This window comes from Marmota flaviventris, chromosome X (genome assembly GCF_047511675.1).
Source record: "Marmota flaviventris isolate mMarFla1 chromosome X, mMarFla1.hap1, whole genome shotgun sequence".
Lineage (NCBI taxonomy): Eukaryota > Metazoa > Chordata > Mammalia > Rodentia > Sciuridae > Marmota > Marmota flaviventris.
The window spans coordinates 102,881,620-102,904,589 of record NC_092518.1 but is presented as its reverse complement, the minus strand read 5'-3'; the positions used below and the strand labels follow the sequence as shown (position 1 = coordinate 102,904,589).

The window sequence follows — 22,970 nt, the reverse complement described above, 5'->3', positions numbered from 1 at the left end:
CCCCAGGCTCTGATGGTGACCTGGAAGAGAGTACTTGATAGTCACAAAGAGAGCTGGCTTGATTTTCTGCCCTCTTTTCATCTGCATTTATTGTGATTCCCTAGACACCCATGAGTTCTTTTCTTCCAGACCTTCATTATTTGGTATCAATTTTCACAACGCTTCTGTGCTGGCAGGCATCTGGGTGGTCATCTCCCTGCTGATCTTCCCTGCTGCCTGCCCTGCCCTGCCCTGCCTGGCCCCCATCTCTCCAGCTGTGTAAACAGGGTGGGTCCCTCATGCTGCAGAGGCCAGGAGTAGGTACTCTTGTGAGTACAGGAAGATTTCTCTTTGAGAATTCTTGGGATGTGGGAGCCAGCCAGCCCACCATGGGTGCTAGGGAGACGGGACCTATCATTGTCTAGGAGCTGCAGAGCATTCAGCAAGGAGCTCGTGGGACAGAAGAGGGGGTGGGAGAGGGGTGGACATGGAAAATTCATTAGGCAGGTACAAAGATAGGCTAAAATGTACCTCAAACCTCAGTCCCCAGAGGGGAGGGAAGTTAGAATGAGGCAGCCACCCTTTCGTTCCCACCTCAGAGGTGCTGGCCTCATTTCCGGTTGAGCTACATCCATACATTGGATAGCGTGGGAGTGCTATTTTCTGCTGCTTGCCCAATTCTGCTGCCTCCCATGGCAAAGACCCCACCTTCCCAATTTTCCTTGGGGCCTCAAAACTAACCTGTTCCTTTAGGGGAGGAAAACAAAGGGGCCTCTCTTTGGAGAGTCTTTGATGCTAATGGGTATAGCAGAGACCCTGCCTGGAAACATGATCAGTGTGAGCAACTTTTTCTGCACCCCTGGCAATCCACCATATTAGTCAGACCTGGCTATGAAATTGGGCTGGGGATCCGATAACTAGGCTGAATTGAATGTTCTTGTTCTATCTTTCTTTCCGCCATCCCCATTGAAAGCTTGCATCATAGACACTTTTAAAAGCACCTCCTGCATTTCATAGCTCATTATTCAGCAAAGATGCAAAGCTAGACACACCCAGAGGGTGGAGAGGAGATGGAGCATTTTTGGTTTCCAATCATGCAGCTCTAACCCAAGCCCAGGACGTCTTGCAAATGTGTGCTGTTGGTCCCAAGGGGAGATCTGCCAGGCCAGAATGTGCCCCGTATAAACTCGCTTCAGACTGTGAGGAGAAGTCAGAGCTCGCCCTCCCCCAGGTTGGGGAGGTAGATGGAAAGAAGTGGGACGATGCTAGCAAAGTAATAGGGTGGTGTTAGGTGTTCAAAGGGCACTTCCAGTAATTAAATACTGGCTTTTATTCCTGGGATTCCTGAATTGTTTGGGGTGAGGTGGGGGAACAAAATACAGTCTGGATCCATGGAGATTATAAGTGGTTTTAGTGCTTAACCCTGCTTATGGCTTCATATCAGATTCCTGCCTAAACCCCATTTTACCAACTTCCCCCACAGCTTATGGCTTCTTGTGATGTCTCATTCCTAAAGATGTCTTGGCTTGAGGTAGCAGCTTGATATCCCCCAGTCTCCCAGGAGTAACCTTTCTGCACCTTTACCAGTCTGCCATAGCCCTTCCCCCTTCATCTCCCTAGTGTGAAATTCAAGACTTTTGGAATTCCAATGGCTTAATTTGTTAGTATCCCACAGACTGTTAGTTAAAGAAATAAGTGGCTGGTTTATTTGATATTTAAGGAGAATAATAATTTGTGGCCTGTGAAGTTCCCTCTCCATTAGCTAAAAATTGTCTTACTGAAAGCTCAACCTGGCTGGGAGGATGGTAAAGCCAAGGAAAGATCCACAGTCTCCCCACCCCACTGGGAGACACATCCAGGACACCCACAGAGCTCTGGGCCTCTCTGGGAGATGAGGCAGACAGAGTCTGGGCAGGGAGGATATTTGTTTGACAAGGTATTGTGTTCCTTTTAAAAAAAATTAAAATAATCTTTTAGTTTTTATTATAAAAACAATAACTGGGAGCTGTGGTGCATGCCTGTCATCCCAACAATTTGGGAGGCTGAGACAGGAGGATTGCCAGTTTGATGCCAGCCTGGACAGTTTAGCAAGACTCTGTCTCAAAATTAAAAACAAAAGGGCTGGGGGAATAGTTCTCTGGTAGAATGACCTGGGTTCAATCTCCAGTACCAAAAGAAAAAAAAAGTTACACATGTTCCACTTAGACAACTTGGAAAATACAGAAAAGCATAAAGAAATGAAAACCACACATAATCCCACCACCTGGAGAAAACCATAGGTAAGAGTCTATTGTATTTCTGTCCAGCCCTTTTCTAGGGATAACAATCTCTCTCCATCTGTGCCTATGGCATTACTTTTTCTGATTATAAAATATATACTTAAGATAAAAATTTCAAATAACAGGAAAAAAGAATAAAATGAAAATTCCCCCAATTCCACTATTGTGAAATGACTATTCTTGTTATGGGGCACATTCCTTTAGGTCTTTTTGATGTAACTGAGCTCATACAGTCTATGTACTTCTATTTATTGTTCACTTGCTATTTTGTCATGTTTATTTCCCATGTTAATAAGTAGATATTTGCATAATCACTGTGTGAATGGACCCTAATTTATTCTTTCAATTTTCAGGAGAGACAGGTTTGGGCAAGTCCACCCTCATGGATACCCTGTTCAATACCAAGTTTGAGGGGGAGCCAGCCACCCACACGCAGCCTGGTGTCCAGCTCAGGTCCAATACCTACGACCTCCAAGAGAGCAATGTGGGGCTGAAGCTCACAATTGTTAGCACAGTAGGCTTTGGGGACCAGATCAACAAGGAAGACAGGTAAGGAAGGCAGTGAGTGGGGTGGGAAGGTTGGTGGGGGTGAAGCACAAGGAGGAGCGTCTTGGGCGTCTTGGAGAAAGCATACATGCTGGGGCCCAGCCCCTTTCAGAATGGAGTGGGCAGATGGCAGGCCCCTCACAAGCACTGCCCCTGTCCACGGTCCTTATCTATAGTAACTGTTCCACTCCATATGCTTTGCCAAAGAAAGAATGTTTTCCCAGTGTATGGGGTGGAGGTCTCGATGCCATTTAGCAAACATTTATGGAGCTCCTACCTTGTGCCAGGTACCGCTGTGCTCTGACAATCTGAAAAGGAATAACTTTGTCTCTGCCCTTGAGGTGCACATGGGCAAGACCGGTTTTAAGCAAATAATTTCCATGCAGAATGGTATGTTCTGTAAAGGACAGGGTACAGAGAGGTAAAGGACAAGTTTCAGTGAGACCACAAAGGTGAGAACAGTTCCATGTGGGAAGGTCAGGCAACAGAGGATGTGCTCCCTCTTCTGTCTCTTGAAGGAGAAACTGCTTTGCCAGACAAGCAAGGATTGGGGGAGAAGGGCATTCCAGGCCGAGGTAACTTTGTGCAAAGGTAAAGTGATGCAGAGGATTCTTATATATTCTAGGGAACTGCAGCTTGCTCTGTTTGGCTAGACAGAGGCAAAGTAACTGTGAAGCTGATGAAGCTTAAGCTTCACAGCCCTCACATCACAGGCCCCTTCCAAGGCCCTGTGACTAATTTTTACTCATAGGGTTGTATTATGATTCTTGGAGGGCCCTTTAAATTGTGTAAACATAGGGCCCTTCAAACCCTGGGTCTGCCCTTGGGCTACCAGTTTGGAGTGAACTAGAGAAAAATAGGGGAAATGAACCTGAAGAGGAAAGTGGGTGCCAGATCCCAAAGGGAGTTATAGAAAGTACAAATGTGGTGCCATAGATTTTTTAAAGTATATTTTTATTTATAGATGTACACAATACTTTTTATTTATTTTTATGTGGCGCTGAGGATTGAACCCAGTGCCTCATATGTGCTAAGCAAGCACTGTGCCACTGAGCTACAGCCATAGCCCCTGTTGCAAGCTTTTAAGAAGTAGATTGAGCTGGGTGTGGTAGCACACACTGTAATCCTAGTGGCTCAGAAGGATCATGAATTCAAAGTCAGCCTTAGCAACAGCAAGGAGCTAAGCAACTCAGTGAGACCCTGTCTCTAAATAAAATACAAAGTAGGGCTGGGGATGTGGCTCAGTGGTCCAGTGGTTAAGTGCCCCTGGGTTTAATCCCCAGTATCAAAAAAAAAAAAAAAAGAGAGAAGTAGAATGATGTAGTCTGATTGGCCTTTGAAACAAGTCCCTTGGGATAATATGAAGAAATATTAGGGGACTGTTGTACCAATGAGTTTGAGGCAAAGGGGAAATAGTTGCTGAGGTAGGGAACAGGAGAAAGATTTGATAAACATTGAATAGGTAAAATTAAAGGAACTTGATAGAAATTTGATGTGGGGTTGTGAAGGGAAAAGAAGAATTTAGAATGAGGCCTGAATTTCTGGCTTTGGAGACTAGATAAATGGTGGTGGTATTCATAAGATAGAGAAGATTAGAGAGCCAGGTTTTAAGATAATTAGTTATATATTCAGTTTAGACATGTTCAGTTTGACCTTTCTGTGGAATATCCAGATACATTATAGCCTTCAGTGTTAAGCAGTATACAGAGTTGGAGGTCCAAAGAGAGTCTAGGCTGGAAATATAGATTTGGCTTACCAGGGTGTATGGGTTACGTTCCAACAGTAGACGTGTAAGATTGCCCGGAAATCAGAGTGGAGCTAGAAGGATGCTGGGCTAAAGACTAAAAAAACCTTAGGAGTTTCAGTTTTTACAGATAAAGGAAAAGACCCTGAAAGGGGGCAAAACAGGAGAGGTAGGAGGAGAGCTGGGTGAGAATGAACGATTCGAGAATGTGTGTGAGTGAGGGGTGGGGTGACACTTAGTGATGAGGGCTAGGGTCTGGTAGAGGGTATGGGTTGGGCACCATCTGGTTTTAACCAGAAGTCATGTGGCTATCACATGTGCTCATCTCAGAAAAGATAATTTATCATTTTGAGTAGTACCTGCTCATCTTTTGAGGATTCTCTTGCTTCTTAGGTGAACTGTATCTTAAATTCTCCTGTTTCTCCCTTAAAGCTACAACAGCCATACTCCTGTCCTTACACTGAATAAATAGACATAGCTTCTTAAAATTGGAGTGAATTCTGTTTTGCATTTAAAATTCTAAAAGAAGGACACATCTGTTTTTTTACAGGCTTGTTTATTGTGCATTAATCTTCTTTGGTTGAGAATAAATTAGACCCAGAGGGAAAGGGGATATTTGGGTCACAATCTTGAGTGCTTAATCTCAGGGCAGATTTTTTAGGAACTCCTTAATTAAACTCTTTCCTTTCTTCCTTCCTTCCTTCTTTTTTTTGGGGGGGAGAGGCTTAGGGATGCTCAGCTACTGAGCTACATACTCAGCCCATTTTATTTTTTTATTTTGAGACAGGTTCTCATTAAGTTGCTGAGGGTAGCCTTAGACTTGCAATCCTCCTGCCTCAGCCTCCTGAGTTGCTGTGATTACAGTCATGCACCATGTCACCCAGCTCAATTAAATTTCTCACAGTTCTTTCAGTTACATGTGTATCTAACAGTGGACAATGCCTTAATAATGATGGCTTAAAAGGGCTGAATGGATACTGCCCCTTAGAGGCTAATATCCTTTCATTATATTTTTAAAAAATTCTTATTTTCCCTGATTATAAATATGATACATACTCATAAAAATCAAACTAAACAAAATCAAATATGTAGAAATGAAAAGCTTCCCTGAATTTGGGGAAGCAGGGTGGAAAGAGTTACAGGGATTTGTAATAAAAAGCAGTGTTTTCTACATGCCACCAGGGCCATTTTAGCACAGATATGTCAGTGCAGCTGCATTGAAACAGTGCATCAGAATGCCCTGCTTTATCCAGGGTACATGCTTAAGATGGGAAGAGCAGCAACTAAGACTGGATCCTTGGAAAGCTACCATTTAAAGAATGCTGGAACCACACACAGTGGTGCACGCCTGTAATTCCAGCTACTCTGGAGGTTGAGGCAGGAAGATCCCAAGTTTGAATTGTGGCAATTTGGCAAGACCCTATCTCCAAATAAAAGAATCAGTGGTAGAGAGCCCCTGGGTTTAATCCCCAGTACCCCCACCCCCAAAATGGTGGAGACTGCAAAGATAGGTTGGAGATGGGGTGCCTAGGAACTTACTAGGCTTTGCTGTCAGACAGACCTGGGTTCAAATCCCCTATTGTCATATTACCCAAGGACCTGGAGCAAGGAACTTAAATTTATAGTCTCAGTTTTCAAATCACCTGTAAAGTGGGGATGATGATGATAATAATCCTTACCTTAGAGGGCTATGATGAAGCATGCTTGACATGTATGGCATAAAAAATACTTAAACAGTGCCTGACTCTGAGTAACTACCTATGAACACAGGTATTGTTAAGATCATGATTTTTTTTGGTAGTACTGGGGATTGATTCCAGAGGTGCTTTACTACTAAGCTACATCCTCAGCCCTTTTTATTTATTTATTTATTTTATAATTTTTTTTTAGAGAGAGAGAGAGAATTTTTTAATATTTATTTTTTTAGTTTTCAGTGGACACAACATCTTTGTTTGTATGTGGTGCTGATGATCGAACCCGGGCCGCACGTATGCCAGGCGAGCGTGCTACTGCTTGAGCCACATCCCCAGCCCCCCATTTTATTTTTTATTTGGAGATAAGGTCTTCCTAAGTTGCTGAAGCTGGCTTCAAACTTGTGATCCTCCTCTCAGCCTCCCAAGTTGCTGGGATTATAGGTATGTGCTACTGCACTCAGTTCTGACCATGATTTTTATTGATAGAGGAATGGAGGGGGGGTATTATGTAGCATATGGGAGAGAATTATTAACCAGGAAAATAAGAACCAAAGAGTTTTCTTATTTTGATAATATGAAAAGTTTGGCAATATGAAGGTCATTAGTACATGTAGCAGTAATCATTCCAGGGAATTGTAGGTATAAGCTAGATTTCCATGATTGCTGAGTGAAAGTGAAGTAAGGATATGAAGACATCAGGATAGCAAAAAGAAGAATAGAACAAAAAATTGAGTCCAAGATCAGATCCATATTTACATGGAAATTTAGTATATGTAAGTAAGCAGGCAAAGAATGGACTATTAAAAAAATGATGCTGGGAAAACAGGTCATCTATTTAGAAAAAAAACAAAATGAGACCCTCTCACACAAACACTATCCACAAAAATAGATTCCTGTTGGACTAAAAACAAATTCTAAAAATGTAGGGAGAAAAAAAAGTAAGGAGAAAATGTCGGAGAATATTTTTATAACTTTGAGGGTAGAGAAGTCTTTTCCAGGCATGATACAAAACCCAAAAGTCATAGAAGAAAAGACAAATGTAAATTCATTAAAAAAATACTTTTCGTTATTTTTTAATTATTATTATTTTTTTAGTACTGGGGATTGAGCCCAGGGACTTTTAAACACTGAGCCCCATCCTCAGTTCTTTTTATTTTTATTTTGAGACAGGGTCTCACTAAGTTGCTTAGGGCCTTGCTAGCTGAGGCTGATCTGAGTTCCTTCTGCCTCAGCCTCCTGAGCTGCTGGGATTATACTCAGGGAATCACACATGCTAGGCAAGTGCTTTACCAGTGAACCACATCCCCAGCCTAGTACTTTTATATATCATAAATAAAATTAAAAACAAGCTAGAGATGGGGCAAAAATATTTGCAACCCACATAATAACACAAATAATTTTTCTAAAATGTAAAAGGAACTTATACAATTCAATGAGAAACAAACTATTAATTGACAAAGGGAAATACAAATGACTAATCAACAGGTAAAATGATGCTCATTCAATTTCCCCAGTGATTTAGGGAAATGCAAAATAAAACAATGACATTTTTTTATCCATCAGATTTGCAAAAATAAAAGATGGCATAACATCCCCTATCAAAAAATAATTTCATTCATGTTTGTGGGAGTGTAAATTGATGCAGAATTTTTGGAGGGCAAATTTGGCAGTATGTATTAAAATTAAAAATGTGAATAATTTATGACCCAACAATTCCACTTTTAAGTGTACAGAAGAACAATTGCACACGTTCATTAGAAGCATACAAAAAGGATGTTCACTGCAGCATTGGTGACCAGGTTTAAAGAAAACTTAAAGATTCTAATTTCCATCAATAGTGCAATTAAATGAACTATATAGTTCAGCCATATTATGGGATTGTCAACTTTTTTTTTTTGTAGTAGGGGTTGAACTCAGGGGCACTCAACCACAGAGCCACAACCTCAGCCTTATTTTGTAATTTATTTAGAGACAACATCTCTAGGAGTTGCTTAGTGCCTCCCCATTGCTGAGTCTGGCTTTGAACTCGGGGATCCTCCTGCCTGAGACTCCCTAGTCTCTGGGATTACAGGCATGTATCACCACGCCCAACCAAACTATGAGATTGTATTTGGCAGTTTAAAAGAATGAGGTAGATCCTATGTACTCACATGGGTAGAGCTCCAGGTCAAACAACCCACACATCTCTTTTTTTTTTTTTTTTTTTTTTTCAGGTACTGGGGATTGAACTCAGGGGCACTGGAACACTGAGCCACATCTCCAGCCCTTTTTTCTAATTTATTATGAGACAGGGTCTCACTGAGTTGCTTAGGGCCTTGCTAAGTTGCTGAGGCTGGCTTTGAACTCACAATCATCCTGCCTCAGCCTTCCAAGCCTCTGGGATTACAGGCATGTGCCACTGCGCCCAGCTCTTTCTTTTTCTTTTTTTGTACCAGTGATTGAACTCAGATGTTCTTAACCACTGAGCCACATCCCTAGCCATTTTGATTTTTATTTGAGACAGGATCTCACCAAATTTCTCAGGGCCTTGCTAAGTTGCTTTGAACTCGTGATCCTCCTGGCTTAGCCTCCTGAGCTGCTGGGATTACAGTTGTGCACCACTGCACCTAGCTACATCTCTCTTTTTCTGTATTTAAATGCATAGAAAAGGTCTGGAAGGATAATCAACAGACTGAAAACAGTGATTACTCTGAGGCAGGGAGAACATATACATGTATCGCTTGCATAATTAAAAATAAATTAAAAAGAATGAAGTTTTCCAAAAGGAAACAGATAAAGTGGGTGTAGACTGTTCATTTAAAAAGCTTGTCTGAGCTGGAAAAAAAGAGGAGATAAGGCAGTGTGTAGGAGACAGGGAGGTGAGGGGTGACTCCTGAGAGTGGAAGAGATGATGAGTGCTTAAGCAGGAACAGAAACTTTGAGGATTTGAGGGAAAACATCCACAAGACTTAGTAATAACCAAGTTGGTGTGGAGGATCTAGTTCAGTTTATCAATTACTAAATGTTTGCTACCTGCCAGGTATACTATAAGGTGTCAGGTATACTATAAGGTGCCAGGTATACTATAAGGTGCCAGAGATGGGAAGAAATAAGGCAGTCTGTAGTCAAGGAGCTTGAGGCTCAGTGGGAGGGATAAATATGCATAATGTGGTTTGTATAGTAACAAAGGAAATGTGGAGGGCGACTGTGGGAAGAGAAAGGGCAGCAACTGGCCAAGCCTGGTGGTGGGATTATTTGGTGTGGGTGGCTGGGAGGAGAGAGCAGGTGATCAGGAAAGGCTGAGTTAAGTCTTAAAGTCTTGCAGGATGAGTACAGATAACCAACTGGCATACATTGGGTATTTGGTACATATTTGAGTGGATGAATGAAAGAAATATACATTGGTGGGGAAAAAAAAAAAGAGAATACCAAAGGTATTAGCCAGGCGCACGCCTGTAATCTCAGTGGCCCAGGAGGCTGAGACAGGAGGATTGTGAGTTCAAAGCCAGCCTTAGTAATTTAGCAAGGCCCTAAGCAACTTAATGAGACCCTGTCTCATAATAAAATACGAAATAGGGCTGGGGATGTGGCTCAGTGGTTGAGTGCCTCTGAGTTCAACACCTGGTACCAAAACAAACAAACAAAAAAACCCTAAAACAAAAATACTCCCCAAACTGAGAGTATCCATTGTCTGTGTTAACTAGCATGCTGCTGTGGATAGAAAACACTCTACAATGTCTTGAGGGGTGAATGAGACATTTCAAAAAAATTGAGTTGGTTGTTCTTTCAGGAAATTTCCACTAAATATTTATTAAGTACCTATTGTATGCCAGACAGACCCTGTGCTAGGTGCAGAAGACAAACTTGATGACATGGGGGAGGAATTGGAGAGGCTCTGGATAAATTGCAGATTCTGATCCTTTGGGTCTGGATTGAGGTCCCATGAGTCTACATTTCTAACCAGCTCTCCATTGATGTGGGTGTTGCTAGCCCAAAGACCATGTTCTGAGTGGCAAAGGTATAGACAATTTTTTTTGAATCATGGTATAGGAGTTTCATAAGGCCCAGTGGAGTCTGTTTGGAAGGAGCAGAACTCCAGGAAAAGGAGTCCAATGCAGATAGCAGAATAGGGATGTATGTAGAGGAAAGAACAAAAGCATGCAAGAGTGGGGAGAGGGTAAATTGGCTGTTGTCACTTTTGGCACTGTTCCAGTAGATCAGACCATGTGGTCTCTTGGCTTTCGTGTCTAAGATGGTTGTGTCGGAGTACAGTGTCTGTGACCAGGCCATCAGGGGCAACTTTGATAGTTGTGTCTGCAGAGGACATGGGCACAAGGGAGAAGGAAGAGATTTAATATTCCATGTCTAGGAAATAAGATAGGAAGATGGTAATGATTGAGGCCATGGGAATAAGTAAGTCTACCCAGGGACATCGTGCATATAATAATATGTAGGAGGACAGCAGAAGATAAAATCTCAGGCCAAGAATTTAGCCAAGGCAAGTGAGAAAGAATAGATATAGATGTAAGAAGAGGCAATGATATCAGTGAAGTTGAGGGACAGTATTTTAATAAAAAACATTTAAGAAGGATCAATATTACCAAGAAAGAGACAGGAGGATTGTGAGTTCAAAGCCAGCCTTAGTAACTTAGCAAGGCCCTAAGCAACTTAGTGAGACCCTGTCTCATAATAAAATACAAAATAGGGCAAGAAAGGTGACAATTGAAAAATATTGAGAGGTAACTTAAAAGGAGGAAAAGTTTGAGAGCTTGGTGTGGTGGCACACACCTGTAATCTCAGTGGCTCCGGAGGCTGAGGCAGGAGGATTTCAAGTTCAAAGCCAGCCTCAGCAAGAGCAAGGCACTAAACAACTCTGCGAGACCTTGTCTCAAAATAAAATACAAAAAAGGGCTGGGGATGTGGCTCAGTGGTTAAACACCCCTGGGTTCAATCCCTAGTTACCCTCCACCCAAAGAGGAGGAAAAGTTTGTTTTGGCTCATGGTTTCAGAAATTTCCGTCTGTTAGTTTTGTTGCTTTGGGGCCTGTGGTGAGGCAGAACATCACAGCCCAAAGTGCATGGTGGAGAAAAGCTGATTACCTCATGGTGGCCAGGAAGCAAAGAGAGAGAGGAAGGGATTCCCAACATCCCCTTCAAGGGCACACTCCTATGACCTAACTTCCTTCCCCTAAGCCCCACTGCCTACTGGTTTCATTACATCCCCAAAGTGTCACAGGCTGGCACTCATACCTTTAGCAAAAGGGCCTTTGGGGTCATTTAAGAATCAAACAGCCAGGTGTGGTGGTGCATGCCTATAATCCCAGCAGCTCTCAAGGCTGAGGCAGGAGGATATCAAATTCAAACCCAGCCTCAGCAAAAGGGAGGTTCTAAGCAACTCAGCGAGACCCTGGTCTCCATAAATAAAATACAAAATAGGGCTGGGGATGTGGCTCAGGGGTCGAGTGCCCTTGAGTTCAATCCTTGGTACCCCCCTCCAAAAAATAGAAAAAGAAAAAGATTCAAACCATAACAAACGGAATATTTAGGCAGACAACTGAAAAGATTTAAACAAATGGTAGTTCTATAGGTAGCCAATTTCAAAATAAACAATCCAGAAAGCTTTAGACTTATAAATCAACAATAACCACTTAGAAAGCATTATGGAACAGAAGACCCGATTCACAGAGAAAAAAATTCCTTACTATACCCTACCCACAAGACCATACATAATGTGGCTCCTGCCACCTTTCTTGGCTTTATCTCCTACTATTCTTTCCTGCTGTTGTCAGGTGAATTTCACATAACAAAATTAACGATTCAAGTGAATAATCCATTGCCATTTAATGCATTGACAACCATCATCACTATGTATTGTGCAGCCACCAGCTCTATCTAGTTCCAAAACCTTTTCCGCACCCTGAAAGGAAACTCATTAATCAGTAATTCCCTATCCCCATCTGCCTCAGCCCCTGCTAACTACTATTCGATTTCCTGTCTTTATGAAATTGACTAGTCTAGGTGCCTCATACAAGTGGAGTCTTACAGTATTTTTCCTTGTGTCTGGTTATTTCATTTAGCATAATGTCTTTAAGGTTCATCCATGTGATAGCGTTATTAGATTTTTTTTGTATGGCTGGTGATGACCTGTTATGTGAATAGTTATATGAGAGAGCCATGGAAAGATCCAGAAGAAGAGCATTCCAAGTAGAAGGAATAACAAATGTCATCTTTATAGCTCAAGTATCACATCCTCAGAGGAGTCTTCCTTGGTCACTGTATTTATTTATTTATAAATATTTTTTATTATTTTAAAAATATTTTTTAGTTGTTAATGGACTTTATTGTCTTTATTTTTATGTGGTGCTGAGGATAAAACCCAGTGCCTCACATGTGCTAGGTGAGCACACTACCACTGAGCCACAACCCCAGCCCCACCATTATTTTATTATACTTATTTTTTTATGCAGTGCTGAGGATCGAACCCAGTGCCTCACAAGTGCTAGGCAAGCACTCTACTGCTGAGACACAACCCCAGCCCTGGTCACTGTATTTAAAATAGCCAAACCTCCAGTTGCTTTTTATTTCAATGTCAGATTTTAGTGTGTTCGTATAGCATTTCACTATCTGAAATGAATAAGAAATATTGTCTAGATCAGAGGCTTTTTTGTACCCTTGGTCCTTTTAGTAATCTGGTATGGCCTTTGGGCTCATTCTCAAACTAAGAATTTTAAATGCTTAAAGTATATCAGTTGTATTGAACAGTTACCAAACTATATTGAAATGATGATTTAGTAACCCGTGTGTTTCTTTATTAATTTCTGAAATAATATCTATATACAGCCTTATTGGTTATCAGAACTGAGGAGTTGTGATGAATATAAATGCTATCTTAAGGTACTTGCAACCACTGGAATAGGAATTATAAACAGTGATTTCTACTGGTTATGAAATCACAGATACTGCAAAATATTACTGCAGATTGTTACCTACATTTAGTTAGACATTAGTGATAAGATGTATTTTCTTTTTTATATTTATTTATCTTTTTAGTTGTAGTTAGACACAATACCTTTATTTTATCTATTCATATGTGGTGCTGAGGATCGAACTGAGGGCCCTGTACATGCTAGGTGAGTGCTCTACTGCTGAGCCACAACCCCAGCCCATAAAATGTATTTTTCTTCCTATCCAAGTTCATGGATCCTCTAAATTCTAGCCATAGACCCTTGGAGGCTGGCGGACCCCAGGTTAAGAACTCATTTTTTTTTTTTTTTTGGTACCAGGGATTGAACTCAGGAGCACTGGATCACTGAGCCACATCCTCAGCCCTATTTTGTATTTTATTTAGAGACAGGATCTCTCACTGAGTTGCTTAGGGTCTCACTTTTTGCTGAGGCTGGTTTTGAACTCATTATCCTCCTGCCTCAGCCTCCCCAGCCTCTGGGATCACAAGCGTGAGCCACCACACCTGTTAGAACTCATGTTTTATAAGGGAAAATATGAAGTGTAGTGATGAGGAGAGGCAGAGTCTGTTGGAGCTGGGTTTTGTTGGAAGTGGAAGAGATCATAGATCAGGAAATAAAGAGCTAGAAGAAAGATGCTCTCTCTGTTCATCCATGAAACTTGAGTGTGGGACATGTAGAAATGTCCAATTGAGAAGGATATGAGAAAAGTGTCATTTTTGAAAGACTGTCAGCTACCACTTAGAGGAAGGAAGTAGTTGATGAGGAGTTTGCCTATGGGAATAAGGATTTTGTTAACCATGGCAATGAGCACAGGGAAGCGTGGGGCAGAGATGACCACCTTGGGAAGATGAGCCACTGGGGGTGGGTTTGAGGGAGTGCAGAGCGGTTGGTGGAACCTTTACTATATTCCAGATAGTAGGCTAGACACTGAGGATGCAAAGATAATTAAGACAAAGATGAATCACCCATGTCAGATTCCTTTAAACCAAATCCTGGTGGTTGATTGGTTGGTTGGGCTGGTCTGATCCATGTACCTTTTCATAATCTGAGAGCCAGAAGCAATGGTTGTAAGATGGGCACAGGATATCACTAGAGATTCATGGGGGGAAAAGCTAAAAAAAAAATCCTACTCTTTTTCTTTCCTCTGTTTCCTTTTGTGAAGGAAAAGATGCTGTAAAAAAAAAAGAATGAAAAAAAAAGGTTATGTAATTGAGAAAAAGATGAAGCAGTGCCATGATCAGATAATTCAGACCAGCCAATCATCTAAAAATGAGATAAGCCTAGGGAATGCATCCTTCATTCTCACTTGAAATTCTCCTGGAATCTTCTAAGGATCTCTGCTGCCAAGAGATCCTTTGATGCTATTACCCTTCAGAACTGTGTTGGCTCAGAGGGATCAAAGGAAGAAAGCAAAGACTATATTTTTAGATTTTTTTCTTTGCAGCTTCAGAGATACCCTGCACCTGTATCTCTTCTCTATATGTAGCTCTCAGAATCTAGGATTCTGTGATTCTTTTTTAAACACTGTTTTCCCCTTCTCTATTAGGGGGCTCTTTCAAAAAGGCTTAGGTTAGAGGCTGCTGCAGGTGGGAGGCATTGGTTGGACCCAGCTCCTCCTCTGATCATGTTCCCTTCTGGCAATGGTATCTGCAAACTCCCTGCCCTGGGCCCAGGGAATGTACCTCTTCTTCCCTGAAGGGAAAAAGAGGCAGTGCCCAAACAGGGCAGTTGAGAAGATGGACATGGCTGAAACTATGCTGACCTAAATAGAGCAGAAAGAGGCTATTGGGATGGCAGGGATGGCCAGGCAGGGCTTGGAGAAGGGAGAGAGAGAAGCTTCCAAGGAAGCTCGGGGCAGGGACCAATGGAGGACTAACTATTGTTTAAGAACCCATGATGAGCCTGTAATCCCAGCTACTCTGGAAGCTGAGGATTGCAAGTTCGAGGCCAGCCTGAAAATTTTAACGAGACCCTGTATCAAAATTTAAAAAGGAGCTGGGGATGCAGCTCAGTAGTAGAGCACTTGCCTAGCATGCACAAAGCCCTGGGTTCAATCCTGAGTAGAGGAGGGGGATCTTGATGAGACATAGTGGTCACCTAGAGGTGCTGTGCATGGAGAATCAATGAGCTGGGCCATGCATAGACAGTGTGTGCATATTGAGGGGGGAGGGTCTCTTTACTAAATTTTGTCTGAATACTTAGATTCGTGTGTGTGGTATTGAACCCAGGGCCTGGCACATGCTAGGCAAGCGCTCTATACTGAGCTACACCCCCAGCCCTGAATACTTAAATTTAAAAATCACAACTTTGGAGGAATTGAAAACTGGATCTGGGAGCTGAGTGGGGTATTTCATTTAACCTAGCAAAAATCCCACAATGTTCTGACAGAATTTCCCAGCAGGGGATGGAGGAGAAGCCTTGTGGATTCAGCTCTCACAATAGGCACAGTGAGGGGAGACGCAGGAAGCAGACATGGGCCCAGCATGGAGGAAAAGCAACCCACTCATGGAATCCACCAGTGGGTTCTCATTGCCTCAGGACCATGGAAGAGAGAGGAAGTGTCCTGCACAGACCCTGCCCTTCATGAGGACACAGATGAGCTGAAAGAACACAAATCCTTGTGAAGTAATGGCAAGCAATCCAGTACCATTGTTTTTTCTTTTTGTGTATGGGGATTGAACTCAGAGGAACTCGACCACTGAGCCACATCCCCAGCCCTGTTTTGTATTTTATTTAGAGACAGCATCTCACTGAGTTGCTTAGCACCTCATTGTTGCTGAGGCTGATGTTGAACTGGTGATCCTCCTGCCTCAGCCTCCTGAGCTGCTGGGATTACAGACGTGCGCCACCACACATGGCAGTACCATGGTTTTATAAAGCTATTGGGTCACAGAAGGGGTTTCTAGCATAGATGGGGAAGTCTGTAGGACAGAGATAGGCATTAAACTGAGCCCTGAGGTGTAGGATGGGAGGATTGGGATGAGGAGAGAGAAACAAACCTTCCAGAGTGAAGGCGTACAGGTGGGCATAAATTGAGCTTATGCAGGGACCAAGAAGGTGGCCAGGCTGACAGGATTGGAAGCCCACTGAAGAGAGATGAAGAAATCCAACTAGATGAGGGAGAGTCAGATTACAGAGTTCTTTTACATTTCTAAAAGAGATAGTGTCTGTTTTAGTCAGCTTTTTTGCTGCTGTGACTAAAAGATCTGACCAGAACAATCGTAGAGGAGGAAAAGTTTACAGAGGGGCTCATGATTTCAGAAGTCTCCATACAAGAGGGCTGGCTCCATTCCTCGGGGCTCTAGGTGAGGCAGAACATCATAGCAGAAGAGTGAGTGGAGGGAAGCGGCTCACGTGATGATCAGCAAGCAGAGGGAGAGAAAGACTGCACTCTCCAGATATAAAATATATACCCCATAGTCATGCCCCCAATTCCCGCCTCCTCCAGCCACACCCCACCTGCTTCCAGTTACCACTCAGTTGATCCCATTAGGGATTAATTCACTGATTAGGTTAAGGCTATAACCCAATCATTTCTCCTCCAAACCTTCTTGCATTATCTCACACATGAGCTTTTAGGGGACACCTCACATCCAAACCATAACAGTGTCAAATCCAAGTTTTTGAAGGGGTCTAGCTATTTCCTTGCTCTCTCTAGCTACAAGCCTATCGTGGAATTCATTGATGCGCAGTTTGAGGCCTACCTGCAGGAGGAGCTGAAGATCCGAAGAGTGCTGCACACCTACCACGACTCCCGAATCCACGCCTGCTTGTACTTCATCGCCCCCACAGGTCATTCTCTGAAGTCTCTGGACCTAGTGACGATGAAGAAGCTGGACAGTAAGGTATGGAGGCAGGTGGAAGGCTGGGCAAGCTGGACTCACTCATACCCATCTCTACGCAGTAGATGTTGAATTCCAGGAGAGGTTTTATGGAATCATTATCCTCTCCCTCGTTCTCTGTTCCTCCATAAAATGATGTTATCGGCCTAACTCCTATGTCAAATGCTTTGTCATCCGGGTTCCCATCACCAGGGGCCAGTTTGTCCTGAGCTGTCTTTCTGCCCTAATTTCTCTTGGAAATCAGGATCAATGCAAGGGAAATGGCTCTCCAGGTCCAGAGGCAAAGGCTTTGGCCATGAAACAGTGTTTTTTCATTGTCCCAGAATTAACCAGCTTATGTTTGAATTAAATATGCAAATTTGATTTGAATGGTAATATTGTAATAGCAGACTTTTTATTTTCAGTGCTGGGGAATCAAACCCAGGGTGCATTCTAGGCAAGTATGTTACCACTGAGCTAAATCTCAACCCCGCCCCCCCTTTTTTATTTTGAGGCAGGTTCTTGCTACATTGCCCAGGCTGGCCTGGAACTTTTGATCTCTCTGCCTTAGCCTCCTGAGTTGCTGGTATTAGATATGTACCACCACGCCTGGACTGTTATCCCATTTCATAGAAGAGGCTCCCCAGAGTTCAAGTGACTTACCTGTTGTCATATAGCTAGCTACTGGAAGAGTCTACATTTGAATCCAGATCTGTGGTACTGTTTTATATTGCCTTTGTGCCTAGAAAGATGGCCATGGCAGGGCTGGGGTTGTAGCTCAGTGGTAGAGTGCTTTGCTAGCATGTATGTGGGCCTGGGTTTGATTCCCAGCACCACATAAAACTAAACAAAGGTATTGTGTCCATCTACAACTAAAAATATAGAAAAAAAGAAAGAAAGAAAGATGGCCATCCCCTTTTTTCTTATCTTTTCTTTTTCAGGCATGCATTTCTTTTTTTTGGGGGGGGCACCAGGGATTGAATTCAGGGGTGCTTAACCACTGAACCACATCCCCAGCCCATTTTTATATTTTATTTTGAGACAGGGTTTCACTAAGTTGCTTAGGGCTTTGCTAAGTTGCTGAAACTGGCTTTGAACTTGTGATCCTCCTGCCTGAGCCTCCTGAGCTGCTGGGATTACAGGTGTATGACACCACATCTGGCTTCAGGCATGCTAGGTTTTTTCCTAATATTTAGTGTGTGCCAGATACTATGATGAGTTTTTTATGTGTATTATTTTATCTTTCTGATAATCTAGCATGGTGGGTACTACTTATTCCCATTTTAGAAATGAGAAAACTGAGGCATAGAGGCAGCAAGTAGCTTGCTCAAGGTCAGACAACTTGTAATGGGATTTTGACCTCGCTCTCTGACTCTAAAGTATTTTATTTTACCAAAATATAATTTACATATAGTCTTTTGGTAACATATGTACTAAAAAAACTGAATTTCAGCTATAATCAGAATAGGAGCAATTTTTTTTCATTTTTCATAGCAATGAGCTCACTGCTCATGAATAATAGGCTGCTCTGGAAATGTCACCGTGCCGGGTATGCCCCTGTGTAGGGCAGCAGTGAACCATGTGGCTGGCAGCCTGGTAGGTGGGCTGTATTAAGTAAGCAGTTTCTGACATATGTTTATAGTGTTTTGATGGGGACTTGGCAAAAAGTGACAAGGCTGATGCTCTGTCTGCCGTTCCACCTTGGCAAGGGCTTTGGCACCCTTCTTCCATCAGAAACTTCAAAGAAGGTGCCTCCATGGTCCAATCTTTCTTTGGTCCAGCATCTGAAGCTCTGTGTGGTACTAGCCTTCTGAGTTACTCCTGAGCCAAAGTGCAAAGGAGACAGGATTTCTCTACCATATCATATCTAGAACTCCCAGATTCCCTATTTAGAGCCCAGGCTCTGAGCAGTACTCATGCTGCCCCACTGGTATCTGCTGGCAGGAACGACTACACTCTTTTTTTTTTTTTTTTTGTACCAGGAATTGAACCCAGGGGCACTTAACCACTGAGCCACATTCCCGGCCCTTTTCATTTTTTATTTTGAGACAAAGTCTCGCTAAGTTGCTTAGGGTCTCGTTAAGTTGCTGAGGCTGGCTTTGGGCTCCTGCCAGTAAGAGAGCCAGGTGTGCAACCTCACTGAGCACTGCCCTTGCCTCCCTTACCTGCCATCTTCCATGTGGTTCCCATTTGGGTCCATAGCTGGCTGTGGCTAACCTAGTCTGGATGGATTGGGACAATTTACCATTAGCAAGGTGTGGTCACCCCCCCTTTGTCAATCATAGATTCTCAACTGTCATCTTTCCAATTATCCCAGCAGTGACCTTGATACCAAGATATCCCAGAGCTCAACTTGGACCTGAGCTGGTTGACTTTTATGGACTTGGAAATAAGGCCAAACTTGGATTTGAATCCCAGTTCTGCTATCTACCTCTCTGTGACTTTGGACAGGTCACTTAACCTCTATGCTTCAATTTCTCACTGGTAAAATAGTCATAATAATACCCCTTAGGGGGTTATTGTCAGTATGAATTGTCTTAATCCATGTAAACACTTAGTTCAGTCTCCAGCACATAGTAAATACTCATTATTGTTTAATATGTTGTTTTTTAAAAAATATATATTTAGTTGTCAATGGACCTTTATTTTATTTATTTATTTTTATGTGGTGCTGAGGTTGAACTCAGCGCCCCACACATGCTAGGTAAGCACTCTACCATTGAGCCCCAGCCCAGCCCAGTATACAGCAGTGGCTTGTCCTGGACCAATGGGTGATCTGCTCTCTCTGGCAGCTGGTAGAAGGTCATGTGGCTATCAGTTGGCAATTACCATTCCACTTTGTTTCTTCTTTCCCTAGGTGAACATCATCCCCATCATTGCCAAATCAGATGCCATTTCTAAGAGCGAGCTAACAAAGTTCAAAATCAAAATCACCAGTGAACTTGTCAGCAACGGGGTCCAGATCTATCAATTCCCCACAGATGATGAATCGGTGGCGGAGATCAACGGAACCATGAATGTGAGTTGGATCTCAGGGGTTCAACTTTCTTTTGTGCTCTATTATTATCACTTTACAAAATAACAGAAAAAATAACAGTGAAGTACCCTGACTAGCCATCTTAGTATAGTCAACCCTTGATGACCTGAGTCTCAGATATTTATGAGAAAATCCAGAAACAAGTCAGCTTCTTTCTCCTAGTGGTGGCTGCTGCAAAACCTCAGAGATTCAGTGATTAACAGCCAGTCTGAGAGAAAGGAAAAGGCTGACTCCGGGTGGAGCATGGAGCGTGGAGCAGGGAATTCAGACCTCTTAGCTCATCTTCACGATGCCACTCTGGTCTAGGCCAGGCAGCCCCTGTGAGACTGCAGGAAAGGCAGTCTTTGCAGTCTTTGTCTCTGACCAAGACAATGCATGCAGGAAAAAAAAAAAAGCTGAAAAAGTTAGCTAGCTTCAGAGACTCAGGGATAATCTGTACTCAGATAATCAAGCCTTCTGTCCCTGGGAAGAAGAATGATATACAGCCTCCAATTTTGCTGGTGACTAGGAAGATGTTATTTTTAAGTATCAGGGTTATGCTTTGCTTTATTAAGTGTGAATGAATAATAAAAAAAAGATCTGTCCTCTTTTCTCTCCTCCCCCACTTCCCCCTACGAGAGGAATGAGTAATAAAGGCAGAGAGTCAAACAGCTCCTCATGCTTCTTTACAATGTGTTGATGCTGTTGCTGTGAAAGCTTCAATGTTGTGATTTTAAGAAGACAGCTAATAGCTTTCTGAAAGCCTCTGCTTTGGGAACAGATTTCTTTTTCTCTATTGAGAGGCATCAGTTTTTCCTAATGACATAATGCCTGGGGATAGCCAAATTCAGGAAAACCTTGTAATAAAAACCATTTTTAGAAAACTTTCCTGCTGCCACTGCCCTCTAAGTTATCATTACAGCATCAGCTGCCACCTTCTATGAATTGGCCAACAAATTAGCATAGCAGGGCTGCGAGTCATTGTCTCGCTTGACTTCCTGTCCATCAGTGTACCCGAGATAGGTTTGTTATTAGAAGTCCCTCATCATCTTTGACAAATGTGGCTCAAGGATAAGGCTATGTGGATTGTGGTAGGTGGAGCTGTGTCCTCTGTGACCTGATGTGGGCATGGAAAAAATTGAAAAGATTAGTGCTTGTCCTCGCAAGCAGTCAGGGTGTTTTGATGGAAACTAGGTTCTGTTATGATGAGAAAACCTGAACAGGTGACTAGCCTGCAGAAAAATAGGAGCCTGGAGAGAAGTATTGTCTGGGTGTCATTGGTGCTGGTGTCTGGAAGCATGTAGTCACCTCAGGACAACGGCTCCCATGGGTGTCTTCCAAATTCTGATTGATTCCCTAAGTCACCAAGGAGCCTTCAGACTTATGGTTTGCTTTGCTGAGAACAAATAGGGCCTATAATTTCTCACCAATCTCAAGGTATCACACAAAACCATATCTAACTACATTATAGGTTAGTGGATTAGGAATGACAATCATCCTGGGACCTAAAGCTCAGCTCTGGCCCTCTGCTTGAGCCTAGGGCAGGTTCAACCTCAAGGTTGGAAAATTCCTATGCTATGAAGCAGCAGTTCTAAATCAGGCTTTTTTTTTTTTTTTTTTTTTTTTTGGGGGGGGTGCGATGCTGTGGATGGAACCCAGGGCCTTGTGCATACTAGGCAAGCAGTCTACCACTGAGCTATTCCCTCAGCCCTCAACCAAGCTTTTATGGCTGTGAATAGGTTATGGGTCCCCTGGTATTCATAACAGCCTAGTGTTAGCCAGTGTTTCACTCTGAAAAACGAATTTGAATAGATTCAGGGTTGTTCCTATAACAACTGCTCATCATTCACCCCCTGGCATTCCACCATGCTTTTTTTGAGTGGGAAAGAGAAGGGTTGCTTCTCGCTAGTATGCCTGGAATGGGCATGCCCCTGGGAGGGGTCTACATGGGACTCCCTATGCTGGGGTAGGGGAGAAACAGGAAGGAATCACCACTACAAAATACATACACTGGATTGCTTAGCCTGCCTGCCCCTGGAGCAACCATGTCAAAAGTCCCCAGAGTCTTTGGACAAGCCATTTGTGTTTGAAGCTACATCATCGCAGTCCTGGGCTTGGCATTTGAATTCTGGGTTTCACTCCAGCCCCACAGTGTCAGCCACCACAGCCAATTCTCCTGGGGAGTGAGTGGATTGGAAGAAATGGAGGAAAACCTCTTCTTTAAGTGGAGAATATCTTACAGTTGTTCTGTTGCTTACCACTGGGGATTTTTATTGGCTCCCCCTTGCCTTTTTGGTGGCCCTAGAAAGCCTTATTTCATATTGAGAGGACAAAAAAAGGGAGAGAGAGATCTCATTGCATGCTACTTTCAACCTGTGCTCTGATCTCCCTCAAGGTTCGATACTTTCATATTAAAAATTGCTGTAGGGCTGAGGGTATAGCTCAGTTGGTAGAGTGCTTGCCTTGCATGTATAAGGCCCTGAGTTCAATCCCCAGCACTGCCAAAATAAAATTGCTGTAATGTTTAAACTTAATGTTCTTTGTTTTTTTTTTTAGGAGAGAAAGGGGGGGGGAGTTTTTTGATATTTTTTTTTTTTTTTTTTAGTTTTTGGTGGACACAACATCTTTATTTTATTTTTTATGTGGTGCTGAGGATCAACCCAGCGCCCCTCGCATGCCTTGCGAGCACGCTACCGCTTGAGCCACATCCCCAGCCCCAAATGTAATGTTCTTTGTTTTTTAAAAAATATTTTTAGTTATAGATGAACACAATACCTTTATTTATTTTATCTATCTATCTATCTATCTATCTATCTATCTATCTATCTATCTATCTATCGTGCTGAGGATCAAATCCAGTGCATCACAGGTGCTAGGCAAGTGCTCTGCCGCTGAGCCCCAGCCCACTTAATGTCCTTTGAATGGCTCAAACCATGGCCAGGTACCAA

The 22,970-nt window shown here is 42.8% G+C and overlaps 1 protein-coding gene across 6 annotated transcripts in view; it reads left to right on the top strand.

Moving 5' to 3' along the window:
- Septin6 (septin 6) overlaps positions 1–22,970 on the top strand; it is a 77,282-nt gene that overhangs the window by 21,105 nt on the left and 33,207 nt on the right. For all 6 annotated transcript variants that reach the window (XM_027930965.3, XM_027930942.2, XM_027930958.2 and 3 more), the window contains exons 3-5: positions 2,612–2,807; positions 16,844–17,030; positions 19,864–20,025. In XM_027930965.3, coding sequence (XP_027786766.1) covers positions 2,612–2,807; positions 16,844–17,030; positions 19,864–20,025 — 545 coding nt within the window. The remainder of the gene's footprint in view (positions 1–2,611; positions 2,808–16,843; positions 17,031–19,863; positions 20,026–22,970) is intronic.